At 33.1% G+C, this 14395-nt stretch overlaps 1 protein-coding gene across 1 annotated transcript in view; it reads left to right on the forward strand.

Annotated features, from left to right (window-relative positions):
- The window catches only part of RASA1 (RAS p21 protein activator 1), a 114184-nt gene that overhangs the window by 90130 nt on the left and 9659 nt on the right, over positions 1-14395 (forward strand). The window contains exons 13-22 of the mRNA XM_057539753.1: positions 1161-1238; positions 2967-3124; positions 3633-3709; positions 5041-5213; positions 5745-5904; positions 7016-7158; positions 8608-8723; positions 9486-9572; positions 12381-12448; positions 13988-14076. Coding sequence (XP_057395736.1) covers positions 1161-1238; positions 2967-3124; positions 3633-3709; positions 5041-5213; positions 5745-5904; positions 7016-7158; positions 8608-8723; positions 9486-9572; positions 12381-12448; positions 13988-14076 — 1149 coding nt within the window. The remainder of the gene's footprint in view (positions 1-1160; positions 1239-2966; positions 3125-3632; positions 3710-5040; positions 5214-5744; positions 5905-7015; positions 7159-8607; positions 8724-9485; positions 9573-12380; positions 12449-13987; positions 14077-14395) is intronic.

Consider the following 14395-nt stretch of genomic DNA (forward strand, 5'->3'; position numbering starts at 1 on the left):
TACTCATTATTAACTTATAATACAACTTATAATACACATAAAACCTTGTTTTGTGGGTATGTAGCCCTAATTTGCAAAAATAGGGCTCATAATATTTTGCTATTTGACTTTTTTTTTTTAATGTTAGATACTGAGTTAGAAAAGAAACTTAAACTTGAGTATCCTATCTTCCAGTTATTTTATCATGTTCTCTCTTTCTAAAGATGTGTTACCTGGATGACATTTCAATGTGTTTTGCATGCCTCACATAAATATAACATTTTCTTATTGGATTTATCTATACTCTTTCCATATTCTGTTTCCATATATCCCTTAAAGTTCAAAAATACCACTGGTAGTCCCAGTTTTTTATTACTTTGGTGGCCTGTGGTATCTCTGGTTATTGTCTTCTCTTTCTAAAAGCTGTGGTAATTGATTTAGTCTTAAGTTTGCTCCATTAAAAGACATTCTCTAAACACTGACAGAGTTCAGATTCATTGAAATAGTCAACAAACTAAAGACCTAGTTGAGTGAAGCAGTAGTACAGAGCTTTCTAGAAACATGTATGCCAAATAAAATATTTAGATTTTTGATAAACCTAAAATTGTTCTCTCCTTTCTCCAGAGTACTAGATCATTAAACATTTTAGAATATAGCTGCAACTTAATATTAGGCTGAAATATTGTTTTAAATATAGTGTTATATTTGAAAGGCTTATAAATCACCCAGACCCCCTTATACATTTCTACCTATATCATGGTCTAAGGTAAAGATTAGAATGTTTGTCATCAAATCAGTCATCACATTATCAATTGGTTTTGCAGTCAGCCCTCCTTTCACAAAATGTATCAAGTTCAGTTCTGCTTTAGGGTGCCTCATGTTTAACTGCTTAACTATATGTAAATTTATTTTCTGGCTAATTATCACTCATTGGTACTTAAGATTAATATAGAGATTCTACAATAATACAATCAATATTTTACAGAATTATATTGTTTTGGTCACTGTTTTATTTTGTTGGAGCACAGATGTATTTAAAGCACAGGATACTCTGAGTTTAGAAATGGCAGTCTAGAGAAGGAAGGAACTATTGAATTTGGGGAAATAACCCAAACTGTTGATTGGAAACTGCATGAACTATTGTGTACTATATTTCTTTGAAATGCTGTTATTTTTCGTAGGACTGGATGAAAGGTCTGCAGGCATTTTGCAATTTACGGAAAAGTAGTCCAGGGACATCTAATAAACGCCTGCGTCAGGTGAAACTTGATCTTCTTTGATTTGTGCTCGTCACAAATTTGTGATCGTATTTTGCTTTATCACTTTGCTCTTTATTTCTCTATGAACTATTTTGGGCAAAATTTCAAACACTTTAGAATTCTTGAGAGGTGAATCTTTTCAGGCATTTTAAAGCCATGCTCCCACTTGCTTCAGCAGCAGGAGAAATAGTTATTTCTTTATGAAAGAGAATATTCTTTATATACTTGCTGGATACTTAGCCCATAATGCCATCTTTTGAATACATACCAAGGACTTTTTTTCTTCCACTTAAAGTAACAATACCAAGCCAACAGCAACAGAAACTATTCTGTTCAGCACTATTATTTTTTTTTTTCTTCAAAAAATTATTTTGGCCTGTGTCAGAAAGGTACTTACTGAAAAAATCATCTGACTGAAAGTACTAATCCTGGTAAACTTCAGGGTTTTTCATTTTATAGTAATTGCTTTTGAAACCTATTATATAACTTAAGGGTACTATCCTATCTTATTTGAAACCTTCACATGCCTGCATGTTCATTTATGGAGAGTTAAGCTAGGCTTTCTCTTCCGTTCTAGGTATGTAAACTCAACTTTATACCCTCCATTTCTTTGCTTTTTTCTTTTAGTTATCCCCAGATAATTGGAAAAAGTTAGGTAAATTTAATATTCTTGGAGTTTTGAGGAAAGTTTCTTTTTTGTACAGTATTTATTGACTAAAGTGACTCTTGTTTTACTTATGGGAATTTCCAATAAGCTTGGTGAATTTAACATACTGTTCTATTGGAAGTGGATAAATGGTTATTATTTAGATGACTGAAAGTTTTATTCCCTGTAACCAGAAGTCTGATACTTTCCCCAGGGACATTTAATTATATGCATAATCACTATGTGTTCTCAAAACATGTTTTAACATTTCGAAAGCTATGGAAAATCAGATTCAATTTTTGTAGATTGTATCTTGTGAGAAATTTCAGGCATGAAATTATTATTTGTAGGTATAATGTTATATAATCATAATGATATAATAGCTAACAATTTCTTGAGCCCTTTTTATGTGCCAGGTACTGTGCTTGTGCTTTTATACATATCATTTCTAATCTTCACAACAACTTGCAGTGTAGACTTTATCCTAATTTTATATCTGAGGAAGCTGAGGCTCATAGAAACTGACTTGTGCAAGGCCACACAAATAGTACGTGGCAAGAGGGAAAGAGAACCTGATACTACAAGATAGATGGTTTAAGTTCTGCATCAAAACTGAAAAATAACTTCGCTTCTTTGGATCTGTATCCTTTTCTGTAAAATGAGAAGGTAGAATCAGTATTTTAAAAATATTTTCTAGCTGTGGAACTCTGTATAGAAAGAAAAGCTTCCAGATGAGCATTGTATAGCATGTTAGATTTTGATTTGGGTGGTAACAGTTATTTACTTAAATTAATAAAGAATCCTCTTCTCCACTTCATTTTCTCTGAACCATTGTTTTATAGCAGAAAAGGTGTATTTCATTATTTTTGCAGGAATGTAATTGGAGTAATAACTTGTAAAATACTATTGTATTTATTTTTTTAAGTGGGAAGAATTTATTAAAAGGGAAAATAAAACTGAAGGTCATGTTTTCTGAAAAAAGGGGAAAATAAGTCACTATTTTGGGTTTTTATAATAATTGCCTTTGAAACCTAATGCATAATTCTTGAAATCTGGGGTAACAATTTCTGTGTTTTCTTTAGGTCAGCAGTCTTGTTTTACATATTGAAGAAGCCCATAAACTCCCAGTAAAACATTTTACTAATCCATATTGTAACATCTACCTGAATAGTGTCCAGGTAGCAAAAACTCATGCAAGGGAAGGGCAAAACCCTGTATGGTCAGAAGAGTTTGTCTTTGAGTAAGTCTTATTTTATCATTACATTCGATGATTTTCTTTTGCTGTAATGCATTTTCTTTCCTTTTATTATTTTTTTTAAACGCTGTATCTAAATCACTCAGAACACAGTGCCAAGCTCAGGCATTTTAATAATACAAATTTTTTTTTTCTATTGTATTTGTTCACTTTTACTAGTAAAGTGCTATGTCCTTGGTTTTTCACCTAGTTATTAATATGAATTACCATTACTGACGAATCCAAAAACATTTACTAACATACACAGACAAAATGTCTACAAGGGTTTCCAGGATTTACTCGAGGAAGTTAAAGACGGTAGGGAAAGTGTAATTTGCTTGTCTGTATTCCTGTGTACCAAATAATAAAACATGTTTTGAATCTAGTTTTAAATCTAGCACTTTCAACTGGGTTAGCAGCAGAAATAGGGGGTTTATTCGATACTAAGAATAAAGGAATTAGATAGTTTTATGCCAGGATATTTTCTTAATTCTTTTTCTCCTTGCTGCTTTAGTGATCTTCCTCCTGACATCAACAGATTTGAAATAACTCTTAGTAATAAAACGAAGAAAAGCAAAGATCCTGATATCTGTAAGTTGACACAGAAATTTCTAAAGTAAAAAAGCATGTTTTATATACTTTGGAAATTCATAATGAAGTATAGTCTAAAATGGAAATTAAAAAGGTGTGTAAGCAGTGTAACTTGAGATAGCTTCTTTTTGTACTTCTAAAAGTGTTGATTGCTGTATCTAAAACAGAAAAAATAAAAAGACCAAAATGGCTAAATTGTATATACTGTAAACTTAAGCCCTTAGGATTAAAGTAGGATCTGCTCACCCTCCCTCCACAATGTGTAGGAAGAAAAAGAAAACAGTAACAGTGGTCATCTTTCTGTGGTGCTTCCTTATCCCTTCTTCCTACTTTTTAGGTTTCTCCTACTTTCCTATACTTTGCATGTAAATGAAAAAAAGCACTGTTAAATTTTCTTCTTTAAACTAGATTACACTGCTCACTTCTGGTAGTCAGTACTGGTTCTCAGCAGCACAACTTTTCCCAGCCTGTTTCTGAAACAGGCGGCAATGGGATTTAGCAGTTCACACCAGAGTGAATTAGGTTAATCCTTAAATACCTTCTTAAAAATCAGGCTTAGGGGGAAAAAAAGTGATATGTGTTAACAGAATCAAAGCCTGAATTTTTTGCTATAAATGTTTATTCTGTAATTTCTGTACTATTAAAATGCTTAACATTTTTAGTGGTTCCCCATTATTTTTGAGATAAAATCTAACCCCCTAGTAATGATACAGAAGAAAGGCCCTTTCCTGATCCACTCCTCCCCACTCTTACTTTCACTGTGTAATCTTTTGTATATCCTTCTCTCCAGCTACACCAGCTTTCTTATAGCTCTTAAATTGTCCATGGATTTTTAAAACCATCCACCATACCTTCTGTTCAGACTGCACACACTCTTTTTTCTCTATGTTTCTACTTAGCTACACTTCCAGATCCTGTTACAAGTCAGCTTAAGGAGGGGGTACCTGTTTGGAATGGATGTTTAACCTCCACAGAATGAATCAGATATTATTTCTCTGTACTTCATTAGCATATACCACTTTACAGCAGTTAGCACGGGGTATCATAATTGATTTCTTGCCTCCTTGGCTAGACTGTTACCTCCGTGCAAGTCAGAGACTATATCTTAATCATGTCTGTATCCCACATCCCTACCTATCAGAGAGTCTGGCACATAGCAGGCATTCACTAAATGAATGAAGCATTTAGTATTAAATTTATGATATTACTGAAAAGTCCTTTAATAAAAAGCATTTAACACTATAGATAAGATAGAACCTTAGGAAAATTTGTGTGACTAATTACAGTGTCATCTTTTCAGACAGTAATCAGTTGATATTTTTCTGTCACAGTATTTATGCGCTGCCAGTTAAGCCGGTTGCAGAAAGGGCATGCCACAGATGAATGGTTTTTGCTCAGCTCCCATATACCATTGAAAGGTATTGAGCCAGGATCCCTGCGCGTCCGAGCACGATATTCTATGGAGAAAATCATGCCAGAAGAAGAGTACAGCGAATTTAAAGAGGTATTAAAGTTATTTACCAGTCCAATTATTTTTAAAGGCATTATGAAAAATAATTAACTTTTTTTTTCCCCCCAACATCCCTACTGGAGTATAATTGCTCCACAATGCTGTTAGTCTGTGCCGTACAACAAAGTGAATCAGCCACACGCACACACATATCCCCATATCCCCTCCCTCTTGCGTCTCCCTCCCACCCTCCCTATCCCACCCCTCTAGGTGGTCACAAAGCACCGAGCTGATCTCCCTGTGCTATGCAGCTGCTTCCTACCATACCCATTGAGTTAAATATAGTAATTTCATAGTTTAGTGGCACAGTGACAGGCAGAGAAGGTTGAAAAGCCTTGCAAAGTATGACATTGCTTTTAAGAGACTATAAATATGTAGGTTACAAACTCATTCTGTTTTTAATAAATTTATTCAATAGAACATATTCCTAAATGTATACATATAGAAGAATGTATTTCCTGTTAATGTTACTGAGAATGCTTAATGCTGTATACTTTCAACAATCTTTCTTGATGTCATTTTTAGCTTATACTGCAAAAGGAGCTTCATGTAGTCTATGCTTTATCACATGTATGTGGACAGGACCGAACACTACTGGCTAGCATCCTACTGAGGATTTTTCTTCATGAAAGGCTTGAATCGTTGTTGTTATGTACACTAAATGACAGAGAAATAAGCATGGAAGGTACAGTATGGATGTGTTAGTGTGATACTTTTAAAAACTGGTTAATGATTAGATTTTATATATCAAGTATATATGTACTCTTAGAACATATTAAATAGTTAAATCATTTTAAAAAGTTACTGTTTTTCATTCATTAAAAATTACAGTTGGAATGTCATTTCTGATTCTTAGGCTGGCTAATATTGGGGGGGGTAATATCTCTAATACAACTTTGTCATAAATTAGAAGCCGTAAGAAAGTGACTTCCATGTCCAGATCAATGGCTTATACTGCTTGATTATTAAGAATAGTTTGGTATGCTTACCATGTTCTCGTTTGTTTTTTGCTTATAAATTCATTGCACAAAAGTTGGGTGTTAGCTGCATTTTATTTCTGGCTTCTATAGGTAGGTAGTTTCCAGGCAATTTAGCTGGACCCACAGTAGTTTGTAACAGCTTATAAATATGTCAGAATAACCCATATCAAACCAGCCCTTTGACTCAATAACAGTACTTGCTTCTAGGTTCCCCAAATAAACTGTAAAATCTAAAACTATTTCCTCCTAATCATAGAAAATATAAAAATATATAGATTTGTCAGGAAAGATAAAGTGGTGGTACATATTTTACACTGAGATTGTCTTTTCTGGCAATATTTGTGTTTTTTTAGGATTTTATTAAAAGTCATTAATAGCCATATTTTAGGCAAATAAGTTAATTTATACTGGGGTTTTACGTTACATTCTTGTTTGTAAATTAACTCAGATTTTTCAAAGCGTGGGCTCAGTGGACAGCAAAGGTGGATTCTGGTCCTAGTTTTGTCACTATTTGGCTCTTTAGTCTTAGACAAGTCATATAACCATCCAGAGCCTTTGTCTGTTCATATAATGTGGCAGTGTTAATTCCTTCTCCCATTTATGATCTAATGAAGTGAAGGAATAGAAAGTCTTTTGAAGAGTTAAGTTTATAGGAATATAGGATGTCATTATAATCAATATTTAATGCTACATGCAAATAAACATACTTAAATGGCTATAATTATTTGAGGAAAAAATGAATTCATTTAATTTCCAATCTGGTTCACATTGTACAATCCTTTACAGATAATTTTTAATATATATATATTTATGTAGATGAAGCCACTACCCTATTTCGAGCTACAACACTTGCAAGTACCTTGATGGAGCAGTATATGAAAGCCACTGCTACACAATTTGTTCATCACGCTTTGAAAGACTGTATCTTAAAGATAATGGAAAGCAAGCAGTCTTGCGAGGTGAGTATTGCAGCAAAGAGCATATTTTAATAGGTAATGCTTTATAGCTAACTGCACTTTAAGGAAAATATATTAGCTGTCTGAAACTGTTCATCAGAACAGTTATACCTTTTGTAATACGTTTAGAAAAATGTTATGCAAAACAGACTTTTTAAAAAAAGATGTAGTTTATTTGGAGATTAAAAACCTTGAATTGCACCAGAAATACATGAAAGTACTTTATCATTTCTCCTGCTGTACTAATGATAAAAGTGTATGCTACTTTCAGAAAGTGTGCAAACATAAATTGAAGTTATTGTTAGAGATTTCTGTTGTGTAAGTTCTATGTGACACTTGCTAATAACATCTAGGTTTCTCCTCAAAGGTTTTTTTGAAGTGGGGGTGGTGGTGGGAGGGTCAGAGGTACAAGATAACCCCCTCAAAAGCAAATAAAAACATCCTTTTGATTATTGAGCCTTCAGTGTAAACTCATAACAAACCATTAAGAAAAGGAGTAGAATCTCATTTATATGGCTATTCCATCATTTTATTTTGAAGGCAGAGCAACTATAGAAGGAGGATATTAAATGTATTTTTTATGTCTGATACAAAATAAAGGAACTGCTTTTGATAATGTACACTGGGAGCACTCAAAATGTTAATTCTGCACCAAGTTGTCAATTTTTACTAATTAACTTAAGGGGAAGAAATGGATAATTTGGTGTTGAAATAGTTGGTCTAATAAGTGTAAAGGATACAGAAATGCAGCAAGTCTGCAGAAAGTCTCTGGATGTTAAATCCAGGCTAGGGAATTTAGATTCCTATAGATAAATCTACTCCATTAATTCTAGATAAGAATTCTTAGATTTTAGAAGTTACTGGAAAGTTTTTAGAAGGGTTCATGATGCTGCCTCTGAGGCATTTGGTATTTTATTAGTCATTTTAAAAGTCTTACCTCATTCAGAAAAACCTTTCTATTTTAATCAGTTTTTTTCCTCAAATAAATAGATTTAAGATAGGCTTTATAATAATAAATGGTGATCTTTCTTTCCAATTAATTACTCCTAGTATATTTGTGCATGTGGCCACTGAAGCTGGGATTTTTTTGTCTTCTGGTTGGGAATATTATATTTAAAATAAAGTCTAATACAGTTTTGTGTGCCTGTAAAAATCTGTGGTAAAATGTGGTAAATGAATAAAAGAAAACTTTATTAATGGTATTAACCCAAAGCAACTGAAAACTGTTGAATAATCATTGCTCTTCAGTTGAGTAGATGGGAATTAATGGTAACAAGTCCATTAGGAGTTCCACAGAGCAAACCCCAGTGAGCCCCACACCACCACCAAAAGACTAATACAGTTTGAAAAATGGAAAAATAGAGAACCTTGAAAACAAGTGTTTGATTACCTTGATTCATTTGCATTTATCATTGCCAAGATGCATTTATATTGATTTATTCCTTCTCTTAGTTAAGTCCATCAAAGTTAGAAAAAAATGAAGATGTGAACACTAATTTAGCACACCTATTGAACATACTTTCAGAGCTTGTGGAGAAAATATTCATGGCTTCAGAAATACTTCCACCGTAAGTGGTGAAATTTTAATTTGACAAGAAATTGTATATTTGCATTTTAAAAAATTTGTATTTCTAAAACATGTGTAAGCTTTTCCACTGTCCTGATGTTATTATACTCTGAAGAAGTTAGGGTTTTTAATCTTTACACGATGAATTGTGTTTAAGGAAAAACAGTGACTTGAAGAAACCAAAGTGAAATATTTGCATTAAAATAAAACAAATCATGTTTTTATACAGGCCAGTATGTCTGGTTTATATAGTAACTTGGGGAAAGAATAGAAGCGTATCTCAGATTTGAGAAGGTCATAAAAGACATGTATCTCTCCAGTCTGTAGTTGAACATCTTGCTCAAAATGTACACGAGATAATTACTCGGTGTCTGCTTAGCGGCTTCCGGTGTTAGTCAGCTCGCTTATTCAGGTAGAAGTTAACTTACATTAAAATCTGTCTCCCTGGAACCTGTACTCATTAGTTCCTCTATATCCTCATTCCAGTACTTTTTCATACTTTTAATACAGAAGTAATCTAAAAATGGTAGGATTTCTTCCAAAGTAAATGTAAAGAATTGGTTAAATGAATTGATGATGAAAAGTTTTTAAAGTTTTCCTTATCCTTTGCTAAATATCACTACTTGTAACAGAGAACTTTTTTGGGGAAAATGGCCAGTTGCATTTAAAAATGTCATGTATTTTGTAAATTAAGCTTTAGGCTGCAATGAGATCAGTATTTTCAATTGCTTTCTGTATTGAGATGATTATGTTATTTTGGCAGGACACTGAGGTATATTTATGGGTGTTTACAGAAATCTGTTCAGCACAAGTGGCCTACAAATACCACCATGAGAACAAGAGTTGTTAGGTAAGACTTACTGTTTTGTTAAATCATATAGCCTGCACTGAGAGTCAAGTGGATAATTGTGAAAATGTGGAGACTAACAGTATACAGTATACAATTCAAGACCTTTTGACTTTTATGTCAGAGCCCTGTTGAATATTTTCTGAATTCAGATAGCTCCTAAACTTTATAGCTACTTTATTTATTTATTTATTTATTTTTGGCTGTGTTGGGTCTTCGGTTCGTGCGAGGGCTTTCTCTGGTTACGGCAAGTGGGGGCCACTCTTCATCGCGGTGCGGGGACCGCTCTTCATCGCGGTGCGCGGGCCTTTCACTATCGCGGCCCCTCCCGTTGCGGGGCACAGGCTCCAGACGCGCAGGCTCAGTAGTTGTGGCTCACGGGCCCAGCTGCTCCGTGGCATGTGGGATCTTCCCAGACCAGGGCTCGAACCCGTGTCCCCTGCATTAGCAGGCAGATTCTCAACCACTGCGCCACCAGGGAAGCCCCCCTAAACTTTAACTTAGTGTTTTTGTTTTTGTTTTGAAGTTACCATGAGATACTTAGCTAGCAAGCTACCTTTTTGCATTTTCTAAAAACCTGAACATTCACTGTTGGGAGGAGAGAAAGACGGGTTGATTTGTGCTGAGAAGGAAGAGTAATAATTGAACAATTTAGGTATTAATTCATTGGTTTGTAACAGTTTGTGACTCAGGGCTAATCTCCAACCAGAGTCTACTTAGTTCTGAAGCTGTTACAGTGTGTTCATTGTGCAGTAATTAGGAGGAATTGCTTTGTCAAGTCATAGCATTTTGTAGCTTATATAGGGGGACTTTGTTGTCATTAAGGTAACTTTTCCAATGAGGAAGCAGATCTGTAGAGATTAAATTGTTTGCTTAAGGTTATACAGAAAGTTAGTGGCTAAGGCAGAACTAAAGGCAAAACATCTAAGACCCAATCTAATATCCTTAACACTCTTGTACGCTTTTGTTAAGCACACCCCAACCCATTCAAGACAGTAGGAAATTAGTGCAAAAACATCAGAGAATTCAGGAGTCTAATAATAAAATTTATCATATAGAATATATGCTGCCCATCATGTTATACACTATTAAAAAAAATTGGGCAACTACTGAAGACACCAACATCATATAATTAGTTTTGAAAATGTGTGTTAATCCTGCCCCCAACCTAAATCTTGTAAAGAGGCTTCTACTCTTTTTACAGATAAAATCTCTCTTGGTTAGTAATGATATGACATAAATGTTTAAGAATTGTAGATTCTGTATTTCTTGGCTTTAGTAGTGATTGAGAGGAATAGAAACGTATTACAAGCATATAATGTTGCAGCACAGTTTTGTGTGATGTAAATGAAAACTTTTGTAAGTTTCAAACAAGTATATTTGTTAAGCAAATAGCTGGAAATTCTGCTATGTGGATTATTTGATACTACAGGGTCTTTTAAGGGGCATTTATGGCCAAGGTGGTGATTTCTATCCCTAGTTAAGCTTTTAAGTATATGTGTAGATACCTAGTATCCCTCTTACATTTAAAATCACCTCTAAAAATTCCCGGAAAGTAGATTTGCACACTGAAATTCTTTTATGGTTTGGTGTTGCTAGGTTATGTTTCAGATTCAAAGACAAAGATATAAAAATGTTTTCAAGCAAAATTTATGCAAGATTCTTCATAAATTACCTGCTATAAAGAAATCTAAAGACTTAATAATTGTATATTAAGAATAAATGCTATCTGAGAAGCAACACGTTAATTTTTCTAAGACTCCCCAAAATTAGCAAACAACATCATTGGGAGGTAAATGCTGAAAAGTTGGGTTATTCACTAATAGAGAACAGAGACTGTGTCAATTATTTTAATCTCTAAAAGGAATTTTATCAACTTGGAAATAATGCTTGTCTTTACAAGGGCAGGTGTGAGGTCAATTATTAGTGTGGATTCCTTTTAAGAGGAAATTAGAGAAATATTATCTACACAAGGACATAAACCCTATCACTAACTGAAGAAGGGAGCAGACTAGGAATAGCTATATACACTTGTAGTTTTACTTTGTACTTCGTTCCCAGAGTAAGATTAGCAGGTAGAATCATATATGACAACTGTTATTAAGCCATGTGCTTTTATACTAATTTTTGGTTTTGCTATTAATATTCTGTAATTTGAGAACTTTTTTTTTTAACTTTAGAAAGCTTGATGTCTTTTTCTTCATTGCCTGAAAAGCTTTTCAACATTGTTTGTATACATTTTCATTTATCAAGAAGTCACTTTTTCCCTAGTACAATGGATTCTTAATTTTTATGTAACAACAAAATCAGTATAACCAACTTCATTTATAACAGACTTTACTGAGCTGTTCTGTTTAAAGAAAGAAAGAGAAGTTAGAGAATGTTAGTTTTAGGACCTTACAGGATTATGTGTCTATTCGAAGGGTTTATTTGTACTCCTACAGTATTTCAGAAATTCTTAGTGTTCCTAAGGACACTCCTTCCTCAAAGTAAGTATAAAATGCACTACTAGCTTGGAATAAGTAAATAATAGCCAAAACAGTAAATGTTACAGATACAACTTAAGTCTTCCCAAAGTAAATCTAAAAATCTAAATTTGAGAAAAGTGAATAATGTTTAAGCAGCAAATATATATGTTCTTAAAGTAAGATACTTTAGCTTATTATTTTCATAAAGTTGCATATTTGGTCTTCCCTACATTAGTTCAAAGTTCATGGTTCTACAGGTATTAACATTATTGTTTATATATATTATTTTAATGTAACACATACTGTAGTTTTCTAAAAAAAACAAAATTTCCCTCCCATTCAGTGGTTTTGTTTTTCTTCGACTTATCTGTCCTGCCATCCTGAACCCACGGATGTTTAATATCATCTCAGGTAATCAGCTTTTGATAAATTTTGAAATTAAAAAAATAGAATAGTTTCATACTCTTTAGTAAGGTTACTCATTTTTTCTTTTAAATCTTTTTTTTTAATGCAATTATAAGACTTGGTATAAAACATTCCAAAGCACCCCTTTCTTCTTCCTTTTGCTACTTTACCTTTTCTTTCCATTTTGTTTCTTAACCTTTCTTTCCATCTAATATTTGAAGGCTGAGATGGCCTGATTAGACACAGATCATTTTTTTTCCCATCCCTATGTCTCAAACTCTTATGATGATGACTTTTTCCAGCCTGCAACGTTGGCTTTTTCAAGTTGGGAAGAAGAGCTTCCTGTGTGCTTTTAACCCATGCTAGACCCTGTCACTACCATTGCAAGTTGGATTTTAAAATTATAGCTGCAGTTGCAGTAGTACTCTGTGAATACTTATGAAGAAAGTAGCCCTTTGAGATTTCTTGTCACCAGCTATATAATGTTAATTGGCATTTTAAACTCCAACAAACCAGATTCAGTTTTGCTTATTACCCAAATGCCCATTATGGATTGACTTTCAGATGTTGTAGACTTCTCAAATAAAGGATTAGAATGATATTTGTGACTACAAATGTAATCATGAGCCATCATTAGCAGAAGGAATCTGAAGTATTTTTGTCTTAATAATTTGAAGCTCAAAATTGTATTAAAATTTTTTGGAGTATCTTATTACCTTTATAGCCATCATATCTCTGTAATTATCTCCAATTGCTACTAAAATGGTTAAATCTATGGGTCTATTAAGAATTAAGGGTTTAGAATTCTTTTGGAGAGATTTATTTATCTGAATGTTAGACTCTGAACCACTAGGCAATATTATTTATAGTTTAGCAACTTCAGATAAAAAGAGTACAATCTAAAATCAGGCAGCCAAATAGACTATCTATAGGTTTTTACTGTTAAATAATTATGTTTCAGAGCTTAAAATTAATAGAGACAAATATTTTTCATTTACATCCTATTATCTATATAAGGCAGTGCTTCCTGATTAACCTTTAAAATATTTTTTAAAAATTAATTAAAAAAAATTAATAAATTGCATATTTTTCTCCTCAAAATAAAGCAGAGATTTCAGACTTTATCTTTGTTATTGAGCTTTAAAGTGAATTATTTGAGTCAGTGGAGGCTGGGAGCAAGGAATTGCTCATATTGCAAATTGCTAACCTTGGATGGGTTGAAATTAGCTTTGTGAATTGTCCTGAAGGGTATGTGGAGTAACAAGTCTTTTTAGCAATAAGATAAAGCTTTGAAGTATTTTGAAATATCTTGTAGTACCCTTTTCACAAACTAAAAGCACTGATAAGTGTATTCAGTTTTTCCCCCTTTAAATCAAGCTCTTTTGAATTATACAGGTCATACTTTTTCCAAAAAACATTGAGTTCTGAATGGAAGAATGTTAGTATTTTTAACAGTAAGGAAATATTAAAGTGCTAAATTTACAATGGTTTACTTGGAAGTACCTTTGGAGTTGGTGTCATTAGCTGTGCCCAATTCTCTTATAGATTCCCCATCTCCTATTGCTGCAAGAACACTGATATTAGTGGCTAAGTCTGTGCAGAACTTAGCAAATCTTGTGGAATTTGGAGCTAAGGTAAAAACATTTTGATACTTTAAAATGTCATTTATAAGTGAAACTTTGACAAGATAAAACCATAAAATATGGCATAAGTAAATTTTCAACAGTGGATATTTCATAAAGATAATTTATTATTTTGTTGGTATGTTCATATTTTTAGATGCTTTTAGATTTTACTTTTTAATAGTGGAATTTTAAAAACCACCATTTTAGCTAGTAGAAAGGTATTTTTTTCAGTATAATTTCCAGTATAATCAGATTCTTCCACTTTTAAATATAAAAATGAATGAGCATATTTTTAAATGCACCCCAATCAATTTTATTATGTATTGCA

Source organism: Balaenoptera acutorostrata, chromosome 2 (assembly GCF_949987535.1).
Source record: "Balaenoptera acutorostrata chromosome 2, mBalAcu1.1, whole genome shotgun sequence".
NCBI lineage: Eukaryota > Metazoa > Chordata > Mammalia > Artiodactyla > Balaenopteridae > Balaenoptera > Balaenoptera acutorostrata.